Source organism: Neltuma alba, unplaced genomic scaffold (assembly GCF_004799145.2).
Source record: "Neltuma alba isolate B1F8T4 unplaced genomic scaffold, ASM479914v2 tig00012939_pilon, whole genome shotgun sequence".
In the NCBI taxonomy this organism is placed as follows: domain Eukaryota; kingdom Viridiplantae; phylum Streptophyta; class Magnoliopsida; order Fabales; family Fabaceae; genus Neltuma; species Neltuma alba.
Window position 1 is genome coordinate 34,890 of NW_021637305.1, and position 15,861 is coordinate 50,750.

The window sequence follows — 15,861 nt, forward strand, 5'->3', positions numbered from 1 at the left end:
ATTTGATTGCTTGGGCATTGAGTGAAGTGCGTCCTCTTCTTCATACCTATATATAAAACCCATCGCACGTGATACGTGCCTTGGCACGCTTGCGTTCCCAGACCACTCCTACATACAACCTTGCCACGCGCGCACAAAACTGCTCTTTGTTCCCTCCCTTGTTCTTGCCAAGTGCCAACGTTGGGTTAACTTAACCTGATTTTTTATATAAATATTATTAGTACATTTCACTCCCCTTACATACTAGTATGTTGCAAACACTCCGTTTTATATTTCCTTTACATCAAAGAACTCAACTTTATACTACGATCTGTGAAAAAAATGCGCAAATTTGTAGGAAAAATAAAAATTGAATCCACTATATACTGGCAAATATAGAGTTAAAGGGAGTTCTGATTTATATATGTCAGTGTGACCTAATTGTAATTTCCTACATGATTATATAATTTAATTTTTAGTATGATGATAACGATTGTTGAATAAATTAATTTTAGAAGAAATAGGTGTTATATAAAAAATTAATTTTATTAATAAAAGTAAAATTAAAAGGAGATTGAGAGTAAGGGGATATAAGTGGAATCGTACTAGTCAAAGGGATATAAGCGTAATTTGGGCTATTCGGGAGGAGGAAAAAAGTCAATATAATTTATTTTTATTGTAAAAACAAAACAGAATATCAAGTGAGCGTCTAGTCGTTGATCACTTATTTGCCTAATTGCCTTAGTCTGACCAAGATAAAGATAAAAAATTCATGGCTTTCCCGAGAGAATAATACTGCCATATTTTGATAATCTAAGGATCAAAATCCTTTTACTTTTCTGTGTCTTTTTGCCATAAAAGGAACCTACCTTCCCCTTGCAAGCACCCGGTTCACCTAATATATATACATAATACACACACACACATATAGAGACAGAGAGCAGAGTATATGAAAGAGGAAAAGTGGGGAGCTAATTGGCGAATAGAAAATCCCCAGACCGTTGAAGAGGGCTTAGTTCATAGAATTCTGCAATTGGAAATTTTGTAACGTGGATGAGAACTGCCTGCTTGTCCAACGTCACAGACGTAGTAGTGGCAATTATCAATTTTGCTTGCAACACTATGTCCAATTGTTCTGCTTTTGTGTTCATATCTGACTAGTACAAGTGTTGCAACAAAACACAAAGGCCAGATCCATTCATCTACCCAGAAAAGGACTAAAGCCTACGCCACTAAAGAAAAACCCCATTTATCCATAATTTTTCAGACTAACCTAAACCCATACTCGCTTCACTGGGAGTGTAACCCACAGACCTCCAAGCAGATGAATTAAGTAATGGTTTGTGAATGGGCGTCGCTGAGCAAGTGATGGGTAGTGACAGGCTCTGGCTCTTTCGAACATTGTGGGACGATGATTGGTTTAAGAGGACATGAGTGGGCAATAACCTATCAGCTTGTACCCTCATCCACCCTTCCTGGCTCGACACTCTTGCTGAACGCTTAGCAAACATTTGATTTTTTTCTGCACACGCTCCTTTCCATTCCCCCCATATCCTCTTTCCCACATTTCTTCGAGCATCTGGTCCCCATTCCCTCACCTTCTCCAAAGCCCCAGCATTTTTAATTCCATTTTTAAAACAACCCCATTTCCAAGTTTCTTCATTTTTTTTTAATGGGTTAATAAACTACTGACACAAAACATTTTGTTCGTAGCAGTCTTGCCAGGATTGCTGGAACTGGTGAATCCAGCCTTTAACCCACTGTCATTATATACTAGTCTAAGCCTTAGGGCTCCAATCCCTAAATTCCCTTCCTGGCTGGTCTTGTTTAGCTTTATTAGCACACCTTTGTTGGTCTAATTCTGGCACGCTCTTCATGCTCCACAGTCCTCTGTGTTGCTTAGAGAGTATAAACTCGTGATCACTCTTTCTTAATCGGGGATTGAACTTGCGTTTAAATATTAAGGCCAAACCCCCTCATACTAGCATGCGCGTTTAAGGCATGCTTTTGTATGCAAGTGTCGTATTGAGTCGGGATACATAATTGGACTGACTTAATTAGAAGATATATGAGTCAAGAGACGAATTTGAGGCTCTTAATTCTAAGTACGCTGTCGATAAGTTGAAGTTATGAGTTATGAGTAACTATCACTAATCACTATATAATGGAATACTATATGATGAAGGGGAGGGAGACAGGGAAGAGTGTGAAGCAGTAAGCTCCAGTTCTGCCAACGGCCGACCCATTTTGATGTTGCCTGGAATTCCCTTTTCATTTCCAATACACTCACTATTTTTTGCTTATCCTTCTGTCCCCATCTCCACTCCCATAACTTTCTGGCCTATCTCTGCCTCCACAGAGTATGTCCATTTCGTTTTCTTAACTTGTGTTTTCAAGAAAATGCCACGGTTATAGTTATCCCTGGTTATAAGAACGACACTACAAAAATAAAAGAGATTGTATATATATCTATTCAAATCAATAAATCATCTATAGAAAGCTAACGGGGGCATCAAAGGAAATAAATGGATCATCAATCAATTAAGCTAATAAGTTCATCGGCATCCTACATTTATTCATTTTTTTTACAAGATAGTCTTTATAATAATAATAGTTCTAGCTAATAATACACTTGACGAACAAGGATATTTTAAGAAAAACAACACATATTTATTACAAATAACTAATTTAATTTTTTTTTTAATCTACTCAACTTAAATAACTGATTCTTATATTAAGAATCGGAACTAGTAATTTATAATAGGTCAAGGAAAGCATGCTGTCCTTTGTTTTTTCTGTGACACCATACGTTCCTTCAGTGCATGTGAAGCTATATACTATGTATATTTGTGAGAATTTTTTAAGGAAAAAGTCAATCGGAATTTTAGGATACGTAACTCTGGTTAATGGAATGAAGTTTTGTGCCTGCAAATTAGCCTTTCTGCTTAGTAAGTACTAGTATCATGCTAATTTGCCAGGATCAGAAGCGCTCATTTTGGGTCTGATGGCGAGGAGCTCAACCCATGTCACATTCATTGCTCCGTACTATCTTCGGTCCTAATTATAAAAGCCAGTTGACTAATTTGAGGAGATTAAGAAGTAAGTTGAGTTAGTTATTTGTCCTAAATAAGTGTTGTCTTTCCTAAAATATCCTTACTAATCAAGTATATTGACTAGAACTATCATTATTAGAAGGATTATTTAAAAAAAAAATGTATAAATATGATAGACAAGTGGATTGGGGTTTTATATTTATGAGTAAAATAAAAGTCAAACAAAGTCTTATATTAAAGACCGGAGGTAGTATTTTGCACTCAGCCACTCCTTACTTTAGCTGCCGCCTCTGCCTCACCCTCCTTTCTTTCTTTCTTTTTTCCTTTTTTTTTTTAACTTCTCATAATGCCACCTCTAGTTCTTTATCTCATTTAACTTTTATTTTGATTATAAATATAAGATATTAATTCATTTTGTTTTTTATATTTATTTATTTATTTTTAAAATAATCTTTCTAATAATGATAATTCTAACAAATAAATTTGATTAATAAGAATATTTTAAAAAAGACAACACTTATTTATTACAAATAATTAAATTAATATATTTTCTTAATCTATTCAAACCAATTAACTAATTGTTATATTTAGAACCAGAACTAATATAATATCATCATCATCATCATCATGCTTCTCACTCTCGCTCTGCCGGCTCTGATCATAAACGTTACAAATGCAGATATGCAATAGTCATATTTAGGTGCCGAGAATATTTCTGAAAGATTCGGAAACCAAAAGATTTGCATCCCGAGAAAACGGAAGCGTTGGCCGTTTAGAAGGTGCTTAAGGCGGGCGAAAATTCGACCGCGACGGATGCGTGTTGTTAGGGTAAGACCCTCACATGTCCCCTTACCAGTTCAAACCTTCCCCTTTCCCTTTTCACCATCCCCTGCCCATACGCTCCCCTCCAGATCCCGCCATGTTTAATTTGTTTGGATGTGACTCATAATTGAGCAACCTTCACATTTTCAGTTTTTCACACACACACTTAACCTCTTTCTTACACGGTAACCACCACCCTCCCCTCCCGTCCCCTGTACCTTCTCAGTTTCTTCCCAAAAAATTTATTCTACCACTTGATTCCCGTTGCTTCTTCTCTCCTCCGGTCTTTAATATAAGACCCATTTAACTAATTTGATTAGATTAAAGAAGTTAGGTAAGTTAGTTAATTATAAGAAAAATGACACATTTTTCCTAAAACACCACAATCATCTTTTTTAATACCTCTCTCTTTCTTCTATTTGACTATGGTTGAGGGAGTATTTATAGGGGTAATTTAGAGAAAATTGATAAATATGAGAAATGGGTCTTATATTTAGGATCAAAACCAATTCAAGAATTGAGTCCTATATTAAATACCGGAGGAGTATCCTGTATCTCACTTTTCGATAGTTGTCGTGCCCATGTGACCATGTCCTATGAAACAAAACATTAACTTGCGAAGCAAACCTTTTTTTTTTCCCTTTTAATAAATCCCACTTGCTTTTGTCCTTAAACAACCGCTACACTTTGAATCCCGAAAACCGGTCTCGACCCCAGTCAATTCCATCTTTTCTCAACTTGATTCTCAAGTATTTGTGTGGTCATTTTCTGTCTCCTCCCGGTGTTATGCAATTTCAGATTCACAAATATGCTATATTCTTTATTTCCCTTCCCTTCCATTTGTCACGCTTGGCCGGTACCATTGTCGACACTCTGTTTTCTTCATCTGAATTCCACCCAACATGCCGCTTCCCTTCGCACACTCACACACACGCGCGCGCGATCCCATTGAAAGTATTTGATGTTAGCTAGGAATTAATAGGATGATCGCTAGGGCGACGCGGACAATCAAATTTAGCATATCTAATGATAAAGACCATATGATAATATTCCACATGGAGATAAAAGTGATTGGCGGTTGATAAAATTGCACGAATCCCGAGAGTTCACCAGAAAATAGACGGACAAGAATTGAGGGAGAGGGATGATGATGCAGGTTGTGGGCGGCATATTGGAGCAGATGAGTAAGAGAGAGTGCTGCAAAGGAGAGGAAAGAATAAAAACAGAGACAAAAAAGGCTGCTCCATAAGCATTGAGTGGTTTGACTTACAGGTCCACACAGCACTTAAGCCCATAACTTTATGCTCGCTATAAGCCAGGCGATTGGGAAGGGCGACCATTAAACCCCCTGCCCCACCCTCATCATTCACCATTCAATGGGGTCGTTCCACGTGTCAGTCGCTCCTCTGTCGCTGTCACTCTATCCCCTCATCAATTACTGCTGCACAATCATCATCATTATTCATTCCTCCTCATCACTTTGCATGGAAATGCAGCGCATGATTTCACTTATTGTACCGTTCAGATGGGCTTCATACTTTTGCTCCTTCTTAATCATGCTCTGTTATTTTTTTCTGAGGCATCCGCGACGTACGTAGGTGCGGTGTCTGTATACACAATTTTCCTGCTAAGCTGAGTCATAAAAGAACCCTTTTTGTGGTCATGCTGGCGTGCGTATAATGCCTCAGTGAAATGGTTTAGAAGCCAAAGCCTAATTTCAAGGACCTTTGACCCTTTTGGGCGAAGACGTGAAGTGAGAACATAACCGACCTGGTTTTTGGAATTTGGTGCCGCGTTGGTCAATTTTGTCTACTTGCTGAATTTTTTATTTTTCATGGCTTTGTGTGTGTGTGTGTAACGAGAAATAATAGGCTTTTGCTGTTAGCTGATTTTCTTGTCGACGGAAAAGCCTTACTTTAGAAGAAATGAAAAAGCTATGGTGATTTGCCCAGACAGTACTCGGACATGAACCGCTTTCATTCAAAAAAGTGTTCTTTGTTTACTTTAATATTTCTTCTTTTTTAAGACATCTGCATTGTCTGTAATGGCAATCGGGGCTTGGGATTTTTAACATGTAACCTTGTTTGGAAAATTGTTAAGAAAACGTAATCAATGGTTTCTCTTTTGAATGATTGAGTAACAACCTCTTTTTGACTGCATTATATTTCTAATTCTGCTATATACCTTACTCTGCTGCCAACCCACAACTGCACACAACTCAATGAAGCTTAAAAGCTGCTTTGAATCATGGATTGTTTTGAACAACATGTCCTTCTTTTTCTATGCTTTTTTATCAACAAAATTATGGACTACTTTTGAACGAGCAGAGAAACATTAAAATGGAGGCCCACGCTACTGACAGATGAATTTTGGTCCCAGTGCGAAACTTACAAACTGGTCTGGTCAAACAAAGTACTCCCCAAACAAAAGAACAATGATGATACGTAATCAAGTGTGTGACATGTGCTTTTGATTGCTTTCTGAAGACAACATTTGAAAATGCAGAAAAACAAAAAGAACTATGCTCACATTTTTGGATCAATGACCCACCCCACAAATTAAACATGTTTAAAGCACCTCATGGTTTAACTAATGCGCTTCATTACACCTGGATTATTGCCATGCATATCACGCCCCTCCATTACACCCGACACAAGAAAAATATTATACGACAATCGAAGTTTGAGTCCGATTAATTTACTTCCCTTAATAATATTCAATTCTAGTCTTTCATTTAAAAAACGAGGAACAAATACTGATGGCTCGCTAAAGGGGAAAAAAGGTGTAATCAGCTTGCAAAATAAGAACCAGAAATTGATGAGATGCATGGAATCCGTTAACTTGGAGTAAACATACAGAGATCCTCCGAATGTTTTTAAGAGCGATCATTTCGGAAGAAGAGACAAACAGAAAGTCGGCATTTTGGAACATGAAGGGCGCTAATTGATATGGCTTCCTCAAAGACCATGTGTCTTCTATTTTTGAGACAACGTGAATGCCTCAACATAACATTTCTCAGCACCGCCGAGGTTGCTTTCTAAAACATTCACACGAAAAAAACTTGGTCGGTCTAGGATTTTCATGTCATCAGATATCTGCAGATGGGTTAGTTTCATCACTATAGTAATATAAAATGCGCAAAAGCTTGCAAAGATTATTAATGGGTTGGCGAGAGATCACCTACGTGCTTTAGTTTGGAGACGAGAATAAAATTCATACTATGTTAGTACTATTAAAAATGTTAATATAGCTATTGATTTAGGCATGCAAGCACCATGATAGTCAATGAAATATAGCTTAATTATTTGATACATTGATTAGAGGGAAGAAAAAGCATTTATTTTACTTTCTGGTGGGTTGGTTAGCTTGCAAGACATGTTTGGAATATATATATATATGTATGTATGTATATATCTACCATGTAGTATAGTAATGTAAAATGACTCCCTAACATGCCTTTTTTAATCTTTAATCCTTACTCTAATATTCAAAACTGACTTGCCTTCTCGACTTTGCACAATTTTGCGTTATATACTTGTTGGAACTTGAAACTGGCAACTCTCCCCGTCTATAGTCCAATTTATAGCTATTTGGTTTCATCGAATTCATTTGTTGGAAAGTTCAAAAAGGTAAAAAGCGGGGAACATGGTAATGACTGCGAAGCAGGACATTCAAGGTAAAATTTTTGACCGGTAAAAAGCAATCATATCAGAAAGCAAAAGGCCTTTCCTTTTACGGTGATCTTTTAATTTTATCATTTAGTCTCCCAAGTGGATTTGGAATATGGGATCTTACGCCTCTTGGCTGAAGAACCTAGCGTTAGACTTTTAGGCTTTTTGGATCATGAGTCCAAATGACACCTCCAATCACTCCATATCTTCTGCTGCATGCCCTTTCTTCAAACTAGTCACGCCAACAAAATAGCTGAGGTTTTAATACCAAAAGGCAAAATGCTGTAAAGGCTAGGTCCGTTTTGTTTTTGTGGCAGAACCAATTGCCTGAAACATTGGGCCAGATCCATTAGTTAAATTTGGACTGGATCGTTCATTTTCATCATTCACTCATTCATTTAAAAGGGGGGAAAAAGGGGTTATTGTCATCCGATCCAAATGATAAGTTTTATTGAATGAAATTGGAGTATGTTGAGTAACACCAGGGAGAAGTTCTCCAAGCTGACTATTTCATGCTAGTAATTCAAACGACATGCGTGATGATAGTTATTTCAATTGACGTAAAACAGAAACACTACAGGATTACAAAAATTTACAATACTGAACCGCTCAGACTCGATGAATAGCACCACGAACAATCGCAAGCCATACACTTGATCAGTCTTCAACAGTACTGAAGTCAGGTTCAAGAGGCTTCCTGAGTGAAACAAGAATATCAAATTCAGAAGCATATCGCAAGCTTCCACCTTTCCTTGGGCTGCATATCAAATTGGCCGCTTTATACATGGTAGTACTCGAACCTATTCGAGGTTGCAAGTGCAAAGGTGCAGAGAAATGTTCCACCCTAGTTTCCCTAGCATCCACCATATGATGATTTAGCTCGCTCGCCTCTTTCCTTCTCTTATATCGAAACCAAGCCGCTTGTATGAAGCAAGCAGCCCACGTCCTCCATTGATGTGAGTGAAACCTGAACGTGTGCCTCAGTTGCTTGCTGTGTAGCCTCCTGAACTGAGCTGCCACAAACTTCAAGTCTTCGGCTATGAGCGCGAAGGCTTCCACTTCTGTTAGGGCTTTCACTGTGCGAGTTGATGAAGGAAGAACGGCACTTGGACGTGGGTCCAGGGCCCATGGCAAAAGCTCGTCGCCGCAAAAATCACCTGGTCCGATCCTACAACAATTGAAGAACCCGCTTCTGCCACCATTAGTGGTACAAGAATCTAGACGTCCTCGAATGACAAAACTCATTTCAGTCACAGGATCTCCTTCGCGAACTAGGAGAGTTCCTTGAACACATAGAGAAGGTTTCAGTCTTTCACATATGGCGTCGAGCACCCTCTCGTCCATCTGATCAAACAGGGGTACCTGTGGATATTCTGTTATTAGCATCTGAACATTGCTTACGATGAAAGAAAATTTGGAAACGACGAGGAAGACCCACTTGTCGGACGAGGTTGAGACACAGGTGGCGTTTGATGTCGCGTCTGATATCAACAGGCAGGTCCCGAAGGATGGATTCCTCGTCAACTCCTCGTGTAGCAACCCATCTGAATTGCTCGTAGCGTCTCACACTTTGCTTCAAGTTATGAGGTAACTGCCTATGATGCATCCATCGCTCTGTGTCTGTGCGTCTTATTCTCCACTCTTCCAATCGCAAAGTAGTTGATTGCAGATACGTCTGTTCACAGTCAGCAACTTAAATGATAACATGAGAAAATGTCCCAGAAATGAGATTTTATTGTTCCGTTTTGAAATTGACTTTTAGCATATGAAAATTCACGTACTTGCATATTTCCTATTAGAAGTGCAAAAAGCACCAACCCAAGAATTGCAATAATCACAGCAAAATTTATCTCTCCAACGTTAGTACTGGTTAGGAGATTCTGTCCCAGAGAGCTGCAAGTTTGACAGAATTGGTTAGGTGGTCACATACTTAACAGAAGAAGAGGTCAAATGTCAAAGTGAAATATCACCTGAGATTCCGCAGGCCCCACCAAAGACAATAATAATATCGGCTTAAGAACTTTGAGTCTGCCATTTCCAAAGTGAGAGCATCGGCAAAAATACCAAACTGAAAGAAATCACTACTCTTATCACATAAAGTTGACAGGTTGCTTGATCTAAACCAGGCTGCTCTGGCTGGATCACTTGTACTTTGACAATCAAGATACCGGTATTGACAATATGGGAACTCAAGATTACAAGCTTTTTTCCAACACTCATCCTGCCTTTCGACTGCCAACAGGTACCAGGAGGATCCTAAGACCTTTGAGAAAGACAGGACCAATTAGTATTGAACAGTTTGATTAGAAAGCAACCAACTCCACCAAACCCTCACAAGGGACTTACATGACTTGCTAGCATATAGAGCATAAGGTTATATGCTGCCCCAGCCCAGGTTTTTTCCATCATTACTCCATTTGCCTTGACTATTTCAGATGAGAGAGGGAAGATATGATATAACCTCAATAGGTACTGGAAAATGATCACAAGGCGCAGACTCTGCCTTGAAGCCATCATTTGTGACCCTTTTAGATTTGGAATTACAGCTATAATCAACACCTAGATTATGTGTAAGAATTGTAAGCACTCATATTTGAAAAAGAATAAAAATCAAGACTCGAAATAAAGATATTTCGATCAGTGACATACCTGGGGAAGAGGGAGGGCTGCCAGAAGATCAAGCCAGAAGTGTTTTTGGAAGTACCTTGATGCAATCTTTGTAGGGTCTATAACTAGCTCTCCTCTACCAAAAACACGAGAGGAAGGAGCGACGTAGGCAGTTTGAAACCGAATAAATACATGGATGATGTAAAACGCATCGACCATGGACCGAATTGTGGTAAGGGAAACTTCGAGTCCGGTAGATATAGCAATGCACTTGTCTTTCGTAGCCTCTCGCAAGTAAAAGAAGAAGGGATCCACAAATAGTGAAATCAAACATGCTACTAAGAACATTTTGTTCCATCTGTTTACTCTTGGTTCCCTGGGATCGAATATCTTTCTTTTCGAGGCATCATAATCCTCAGAAAACACCCTTGAAAGTTTCTTCCTCTCCATCAACATGTTTCTTGCATTCATGTCATAATCTGGCTTCGACATGAGACTTCTTATGCTAGCCATCAACATATCTTTCTCAGGGTTATCCTAAAACCTGAATTCACATACAGAGCTAAGAATCAGCACCAAGACTTTAAGGTTCTGATATCCAAACACTACAAAATATTCAGATTTAAATTGCACATTAAGTAATAAGTATATGGGAACTAGCAGTGCTATACCATAGGTATACGCTGACCTTACAGATTTTGATCTACCAGAAGCCACAGCGCTCCTTTGCAGTCTGTGAATTTGCCCTGCTAGAAGGTATGTCAGAGCACTCTATATATTGACAAATAAAATATCCTGCTTCGAGAACTCGATCACATAATAGTTGAAGCAAAACTTCCCGTGCTAATTTTCATAAAAATCATGTGAATAAAAAGGGTGGAAAGACTTAAACTATAGGCAGATACAACAGATTAAACCTTTAGTTGTTTTTTCGCGTTAAAAGGGCAAGTGATACCTGTGAGTAAGCTAAAAGTTTATGGAAGGAACAAAGTCGTTGCTTTGTGAACTTCATGGTAAGATTCGAATTTGATAGGATCGTTCCAGGGACCTAGATTCTCAGAAATATGTGGTTGTTCCGTTGTTATATGGTAAAAGTTAAGGATATTTAAGGAAAAATACTAGCTGAAACGTGACTTTAACATAGGGTTGCACAAAATGCTTTAACCACTGGCTCTGCTTTACATACCTATTCAAGACTGTCACTGCCAACCAGCACAGTCAACTACAGCATGAATAAGAGGGTTAGGAAGAGGAAGACCAACTGAAAAAGGAGTTGACCGAACGTGGTGCAACTTCCTAGAATATAGTATTCGGATTTTACGACGAAGTTTAAGTCTCTTGGGCCTCAAATCTGTGGCAAGTTTTTCAACCTCTGATGTTAAATTGTTGGTTCCTACCAACCTATGCTGGGTCTGTTATTATTCCAAATTTCGGAATTAAAAAAAGAAGAGTTTATGAATCGTTGGAATATGTATGAGTGTACGAAATTGGAAAATTGCCTACTGCGAGACCAAAAGCTAAGTTGGAATAAATTTCATAGGACATTATTGGTGGAATAGACTGATGGGTTTATTTAATTTAAATTATTTGCATAGTCCATAAAAGACACATCCCTCGCAAAGTACCATGTAAAACTGCAAGAATTAATGATGTTAACCAACAGCGCCAACTAAATACTAGGAAACTATGTCCTGTTCCCGACCACACAGTTGGATCATGTTTCGTGCTTGGTAAGGCATGTAGATCCCTTAAGGTTAACGTCAAGCTCAGGGCAGTGGAGTGCGCCACAATCAGAACTCTACTTCACATCAGATTTGCTTTCGACTTATCACCTGACTTTCAGAACAGAACAGGAGAAAGATAACTCCAAAAAAAAAAACAGAGAGAAGGATGACATAGCAACATTAAGTGACGACAAGGACGTGTGGAGGACTTGGTCATATAGAATAGTCATAAATAATATCATCAATGAGAATTAGAGATGGAGGCAGAGTGATCGTGAGGATGGTACGAAAAGTGAGACAGTGAAACAATGGCGATCAAAACAGAGTAAAGGTATAAGGTCTTGATGCGCGTTGAAGCAACTGGGCACGAAAATATGGCACACAACGAAGGCCCACTAGGAAAGCCCCCCGTCCCGTCGCTATAACCCATAAATGTATAGACCTAAAAATTCGGTGATGCTCTGCTTTTCACGTGCAATTTCCCACAGCACAACTACATAGGCTGTCATGAATCAGTACTTAAGACCGATTCGTTTAGCCTAGTAGCTTGGGGATCTCTGTTGTTCCCAACACTGTATTAGCTTCAACTGTGAATAGATGGATTTTATCAAAAAGGAATCAAATAAAATATGTGTTGGTTTATTTAAAATATTTTTTAATGATTACCTCCTTGATTGAAAAATCTCATTCAATATATGCATTTAAGAATAAATTTATAAATTTGAGAGATGAAATTATTTGAACAACTGGTTGAGTGACTTTAGCAGGAATATACAGATTCTTTTTGTATATGCTTACAGGGAAGGCAATTTTGTAGCATATTTTTCAGCTAACTGTAGCCTTACTTGTAATAATGAGTTACACAAATGTGAGGTACCCCTAGTAGTGTGATGGATACTTATCTGAAAGACTTAATGGGCATTTCTTGCCCACGTTTTTGCTTTGTTTGATGAATAAAGATTCTTAAGGCGTCTTATCCCATTTCTTATCCGAAACAAAAAAACCTCGAGTAAATCAACTTAACCTTATATTTGCCTTTAAGAGGGAGTAATCTCAATTCATGCTGGGAAGTGGGAAGTTCAAAGCATTTATGTTGTTATTGCACAATTGGAACATGAATAATGTAATTTATGTGTGTACTGAAATGTGTCACTGAATGCTCAGATAATACCATTTTTTATTTGTAAAAAAAATATAAATGGATCTCGATTTATGAAAGCTTCATGCTTAGATAATCAAGAGCCCAACTTTAACAGGGGTTTCTAAATTCTAATTATCTTCTTTAAGCAGCTGGATAATTATACGACGTGAGTGTTATCTATCCCTTCTCACATTAAGAAGCTAACTCAAAGTTACCAATAGTATAATTAGAGTCATCCATTCATCCAGTTTAATTACTGGCAGGATAACATTAAGAGGAAACTTTGCAATGGATTAACCAGTTTAACAACAGAGACTTATCACTTATCTGCCCATACGAGGCATTTATGAAAGGGTTGAAGTTTAATTTTGTTTTAAAAAATTTCACGTGGCTATCCCAAATTTTTCAAGAACTAATATTGCTCACGGGTTGTTAAAAAAAGAGTAAATTTGTCATAATCATGGCCGTTAATATTTTTAGCGATATCGAGTAACAATGCTCCTTTTTAACATATTCATCAAGGTGATATTAATTTTTAAAAAAAAAAAAAACTTTCAAATACTCTTTAAGAAACATTTGGGAAATATAGCTGTCCTTGTGCCCGCAAGCGTACAAACAAACAAATGCATTATGGCCTGTGCTGGCATTAATTAGCTCCGTTAATGGTAATATGGCTGCTGGCTGAAATAATTGTGCAATCATGTAGAAAAGCCAACAATTAAATACAGGAGGCAATAATTTAATAATTCTGGACCTCATGAACCGCGCTCATATTAGAACCAATGAACCATACGCCAGTTAAACGCTCTTGGATTCTTGCAATAAATAAAGTGACATCAACGATAAACAGGCAGTAGTAATTGCTTAGATGCAGTGATTCAGTATGAAACGCTTAACAATAATAACCACTCGACGTAAGATACTACTCTTCTGATCCTAAATATAAGATTCTTATACACTAGAGATAGTGTATAAAGATCTTATATTTAGGATCGGAGGAGTATAAAATGAATAAAGAGGATAATTAAGGTCAATTGAGAAAAGTGAATAATACACAGGCACGCACTCTGTTGTGTTATATTTGTCTTTGCTGTTTATGTTTTTTAATCCCACAAGAGCAAACACTGTAAATTTGAATTGTCTTATTAAGATCCGTTTAAGCTCACTTAAATTGCGTGTCAGACTTGTGATTTGCATAATCCGGGCAATAAACAGGCTTGAGTGAACTACTCCGTCTAAGCTCTAAAATAAATGGGACGATCCTTTAGAATCAAGGACTGGCCTTTTTGTATCCGTAATAAGTTTTTTAAATGTTAGACATTTAATTTATATAATAAAATTAGCATTAATTCATTATAAAAGTTGTATATAAAGACGTGTGTTTATATGGGAGCATATTACTTTATTTAGAGAAATTTTGTTTTATAATCTCCTCATGTTTTTTAATTATCTTCAAACCAATTGACACCAAAGATATTCATGAGACGGGATGGGATAATACTGTCCTAGTTCTGCCCTGATAATTGAGATGGGACAATATTTTCATCCTGTGTCCCATTCTGCTTCATCAAGGGATGTCCTGCTCTTTTTTTTTTTGAATTTTTTATTTCAAAACTAAATGTGTTTAGAGCATCAACAGTCATAGTAAAAATTATATAAAGAAAGTATATAAAATTGGCTAGAAAATTGAGAGTAATCAAAATATTCCCAAAAAAACATCATATAACTCATATAAAATAACTTATAACTTGCAGACAACATAATTATAAAATTGTAATATTATTATATTAATGATAAGTAAAATAAATTTTGTAAAATTAAAAAAAATATATTGGGGTGAAACCAAGATGGAACATTCCCTTCTTGTGTCTCATCCTGTCTCAAGGACTGTCCTGTCCCAAAATAATTGGAATCTACAAGACATAAACGCTATTCTAGTTAGGGTACTCAATATATTATTTTAAAACTTTTCTTTAAAGTTGTTATGTTATTTTTTCATTACCATGTTTGGAAGTCACAGTATTTCATAACTTTTTTTTTTTTATGATAACCGACAGGTGAAACTTAATATGATTTAGAGGTGATTTTTCAAGCACCATGCATTTGCTGAAGCGTGCTCAGTTAAAATTTACTTGATTTAATTTAGTTTTATAAGTTTGAATAATAATTTTGATATTTCATTTTACTGATATTTATTATTTAAATTATAAATTTTAGGAGACTTACTATTTTATTTTGTTATATTTTAAAATAGGTGAAAAAATTGAAATTTAGTAAAAAGGTTTGAAAGCCAACGGCCGACTTTAAATTTACATGTTTAAGGGCCAGGCTTAAAAAAAAAAAACCAAATTTAGAATAAGCGGGCTTTTCAACTTCAATTCCCTTAAATTTAAAAGCTGATCCTTTAAGATCGGGCTAGCTCAAATTAACAGCTATACATGGAATAATATTAATTTATTTTTTATACTAGTTGACTTGAAAAACATTTACCCTGCATAAAAGAACATGTTTTGACTTTGTGTTTGGGACGCTTTCGTATAAAATTAAGTTTCTGACATGTAAAGTGAAGTAAACTCTTCAAGCCGGTATGTGCGTGCTGGGGGAAGTTAATTCAGTGCAAACAAACGCAGCAATAAATCAAGTACCGTCATAAGTGTCACCGGAAGACGACAGACGAAATTATCGCATTCTCATTGTATATGCATTTATTGATTTATATGTTGTCTTGACGGCTTGATTGGATGCAACAGTTGCAGACCATTTTTACATTTCCATTTGGGGGTTCCAACTGTTAGACTAGAGGAGAAAAATATATCATCTTTTCAGTGAGATAGGGAAATGGTCAGAGACAAAGAAGAGATTGA

At 37.0% G+C, this 15,861-nt stretch overlaps 1 protein-coding gene across 2 annotated transcripts; it reads right to left on the minus strand.

Moving 5' to 3' along the window:
* Window positions 1-7,947: 7,947 nt before the first annotated feature.
* On the minus strand, window positions 7,948-10,864 carry LOC114732845 (protein CNGC15a-like). 2 transcript variants are annotated; one of them, XM_028920214.1, is made up of 7 exons: window positions 10,804-10,864; window positions 10,175-10,676; window positions 9,872-10,084; window positions 9,496-9,788; window positions 9,307-9,418; window positions 8,964-9,200; window positions 7,948-8,887 (listed from the first exon to the last, which is right to left on the minus strand). In XM_028920214.1, the coding sequence occupies exons 2-7, from the start codon at window positions 10,649-10,651 to the stop codon at window positions 8,183-8,185; spliced, it is 2,037 nt and encodes a 678-aa protein (XP_028776047.1). In that variant the 5' UTR covers window positions 10,652-10,676; window positions 10,804-10,864; the 3' UTR covers window positions 7,948-8,182. The 2 variants fall into 2 exon arrangements, with proteins under 2 accessions (XP_028776047.1, XP_028776048.1); XM_028920215.1 differs by having other exon boundaries at window positions 10,821-10,851.
* Between the last annotated feature and the right edge of the window lie 4,997 nt (window positions 10,865-15,861).

Coding starts and splice junctions, on each gene's coding strand:
- LOC114732845 (XM_028920214.1), bottom strand. CDS start 10,651: ATGTTGATGGCTAGCATAAGAAGTCTCATGTCGAAGCCAGATTATGAC. Junction 10,085..10,174: donor CAGCCCTCCCTCTTCCCCAG/GTATGTCACTGA, acceptor CACATAATCTAG/GTGTTGATTATAGCTGTAAT. Junction 9,419..9,495: donor TGGGGCCTGCGGAATCTCAG/GTGATATTTCAC, acceptor TCAAACTTGCAG/CTCTCTGGGACAGAATCTCC.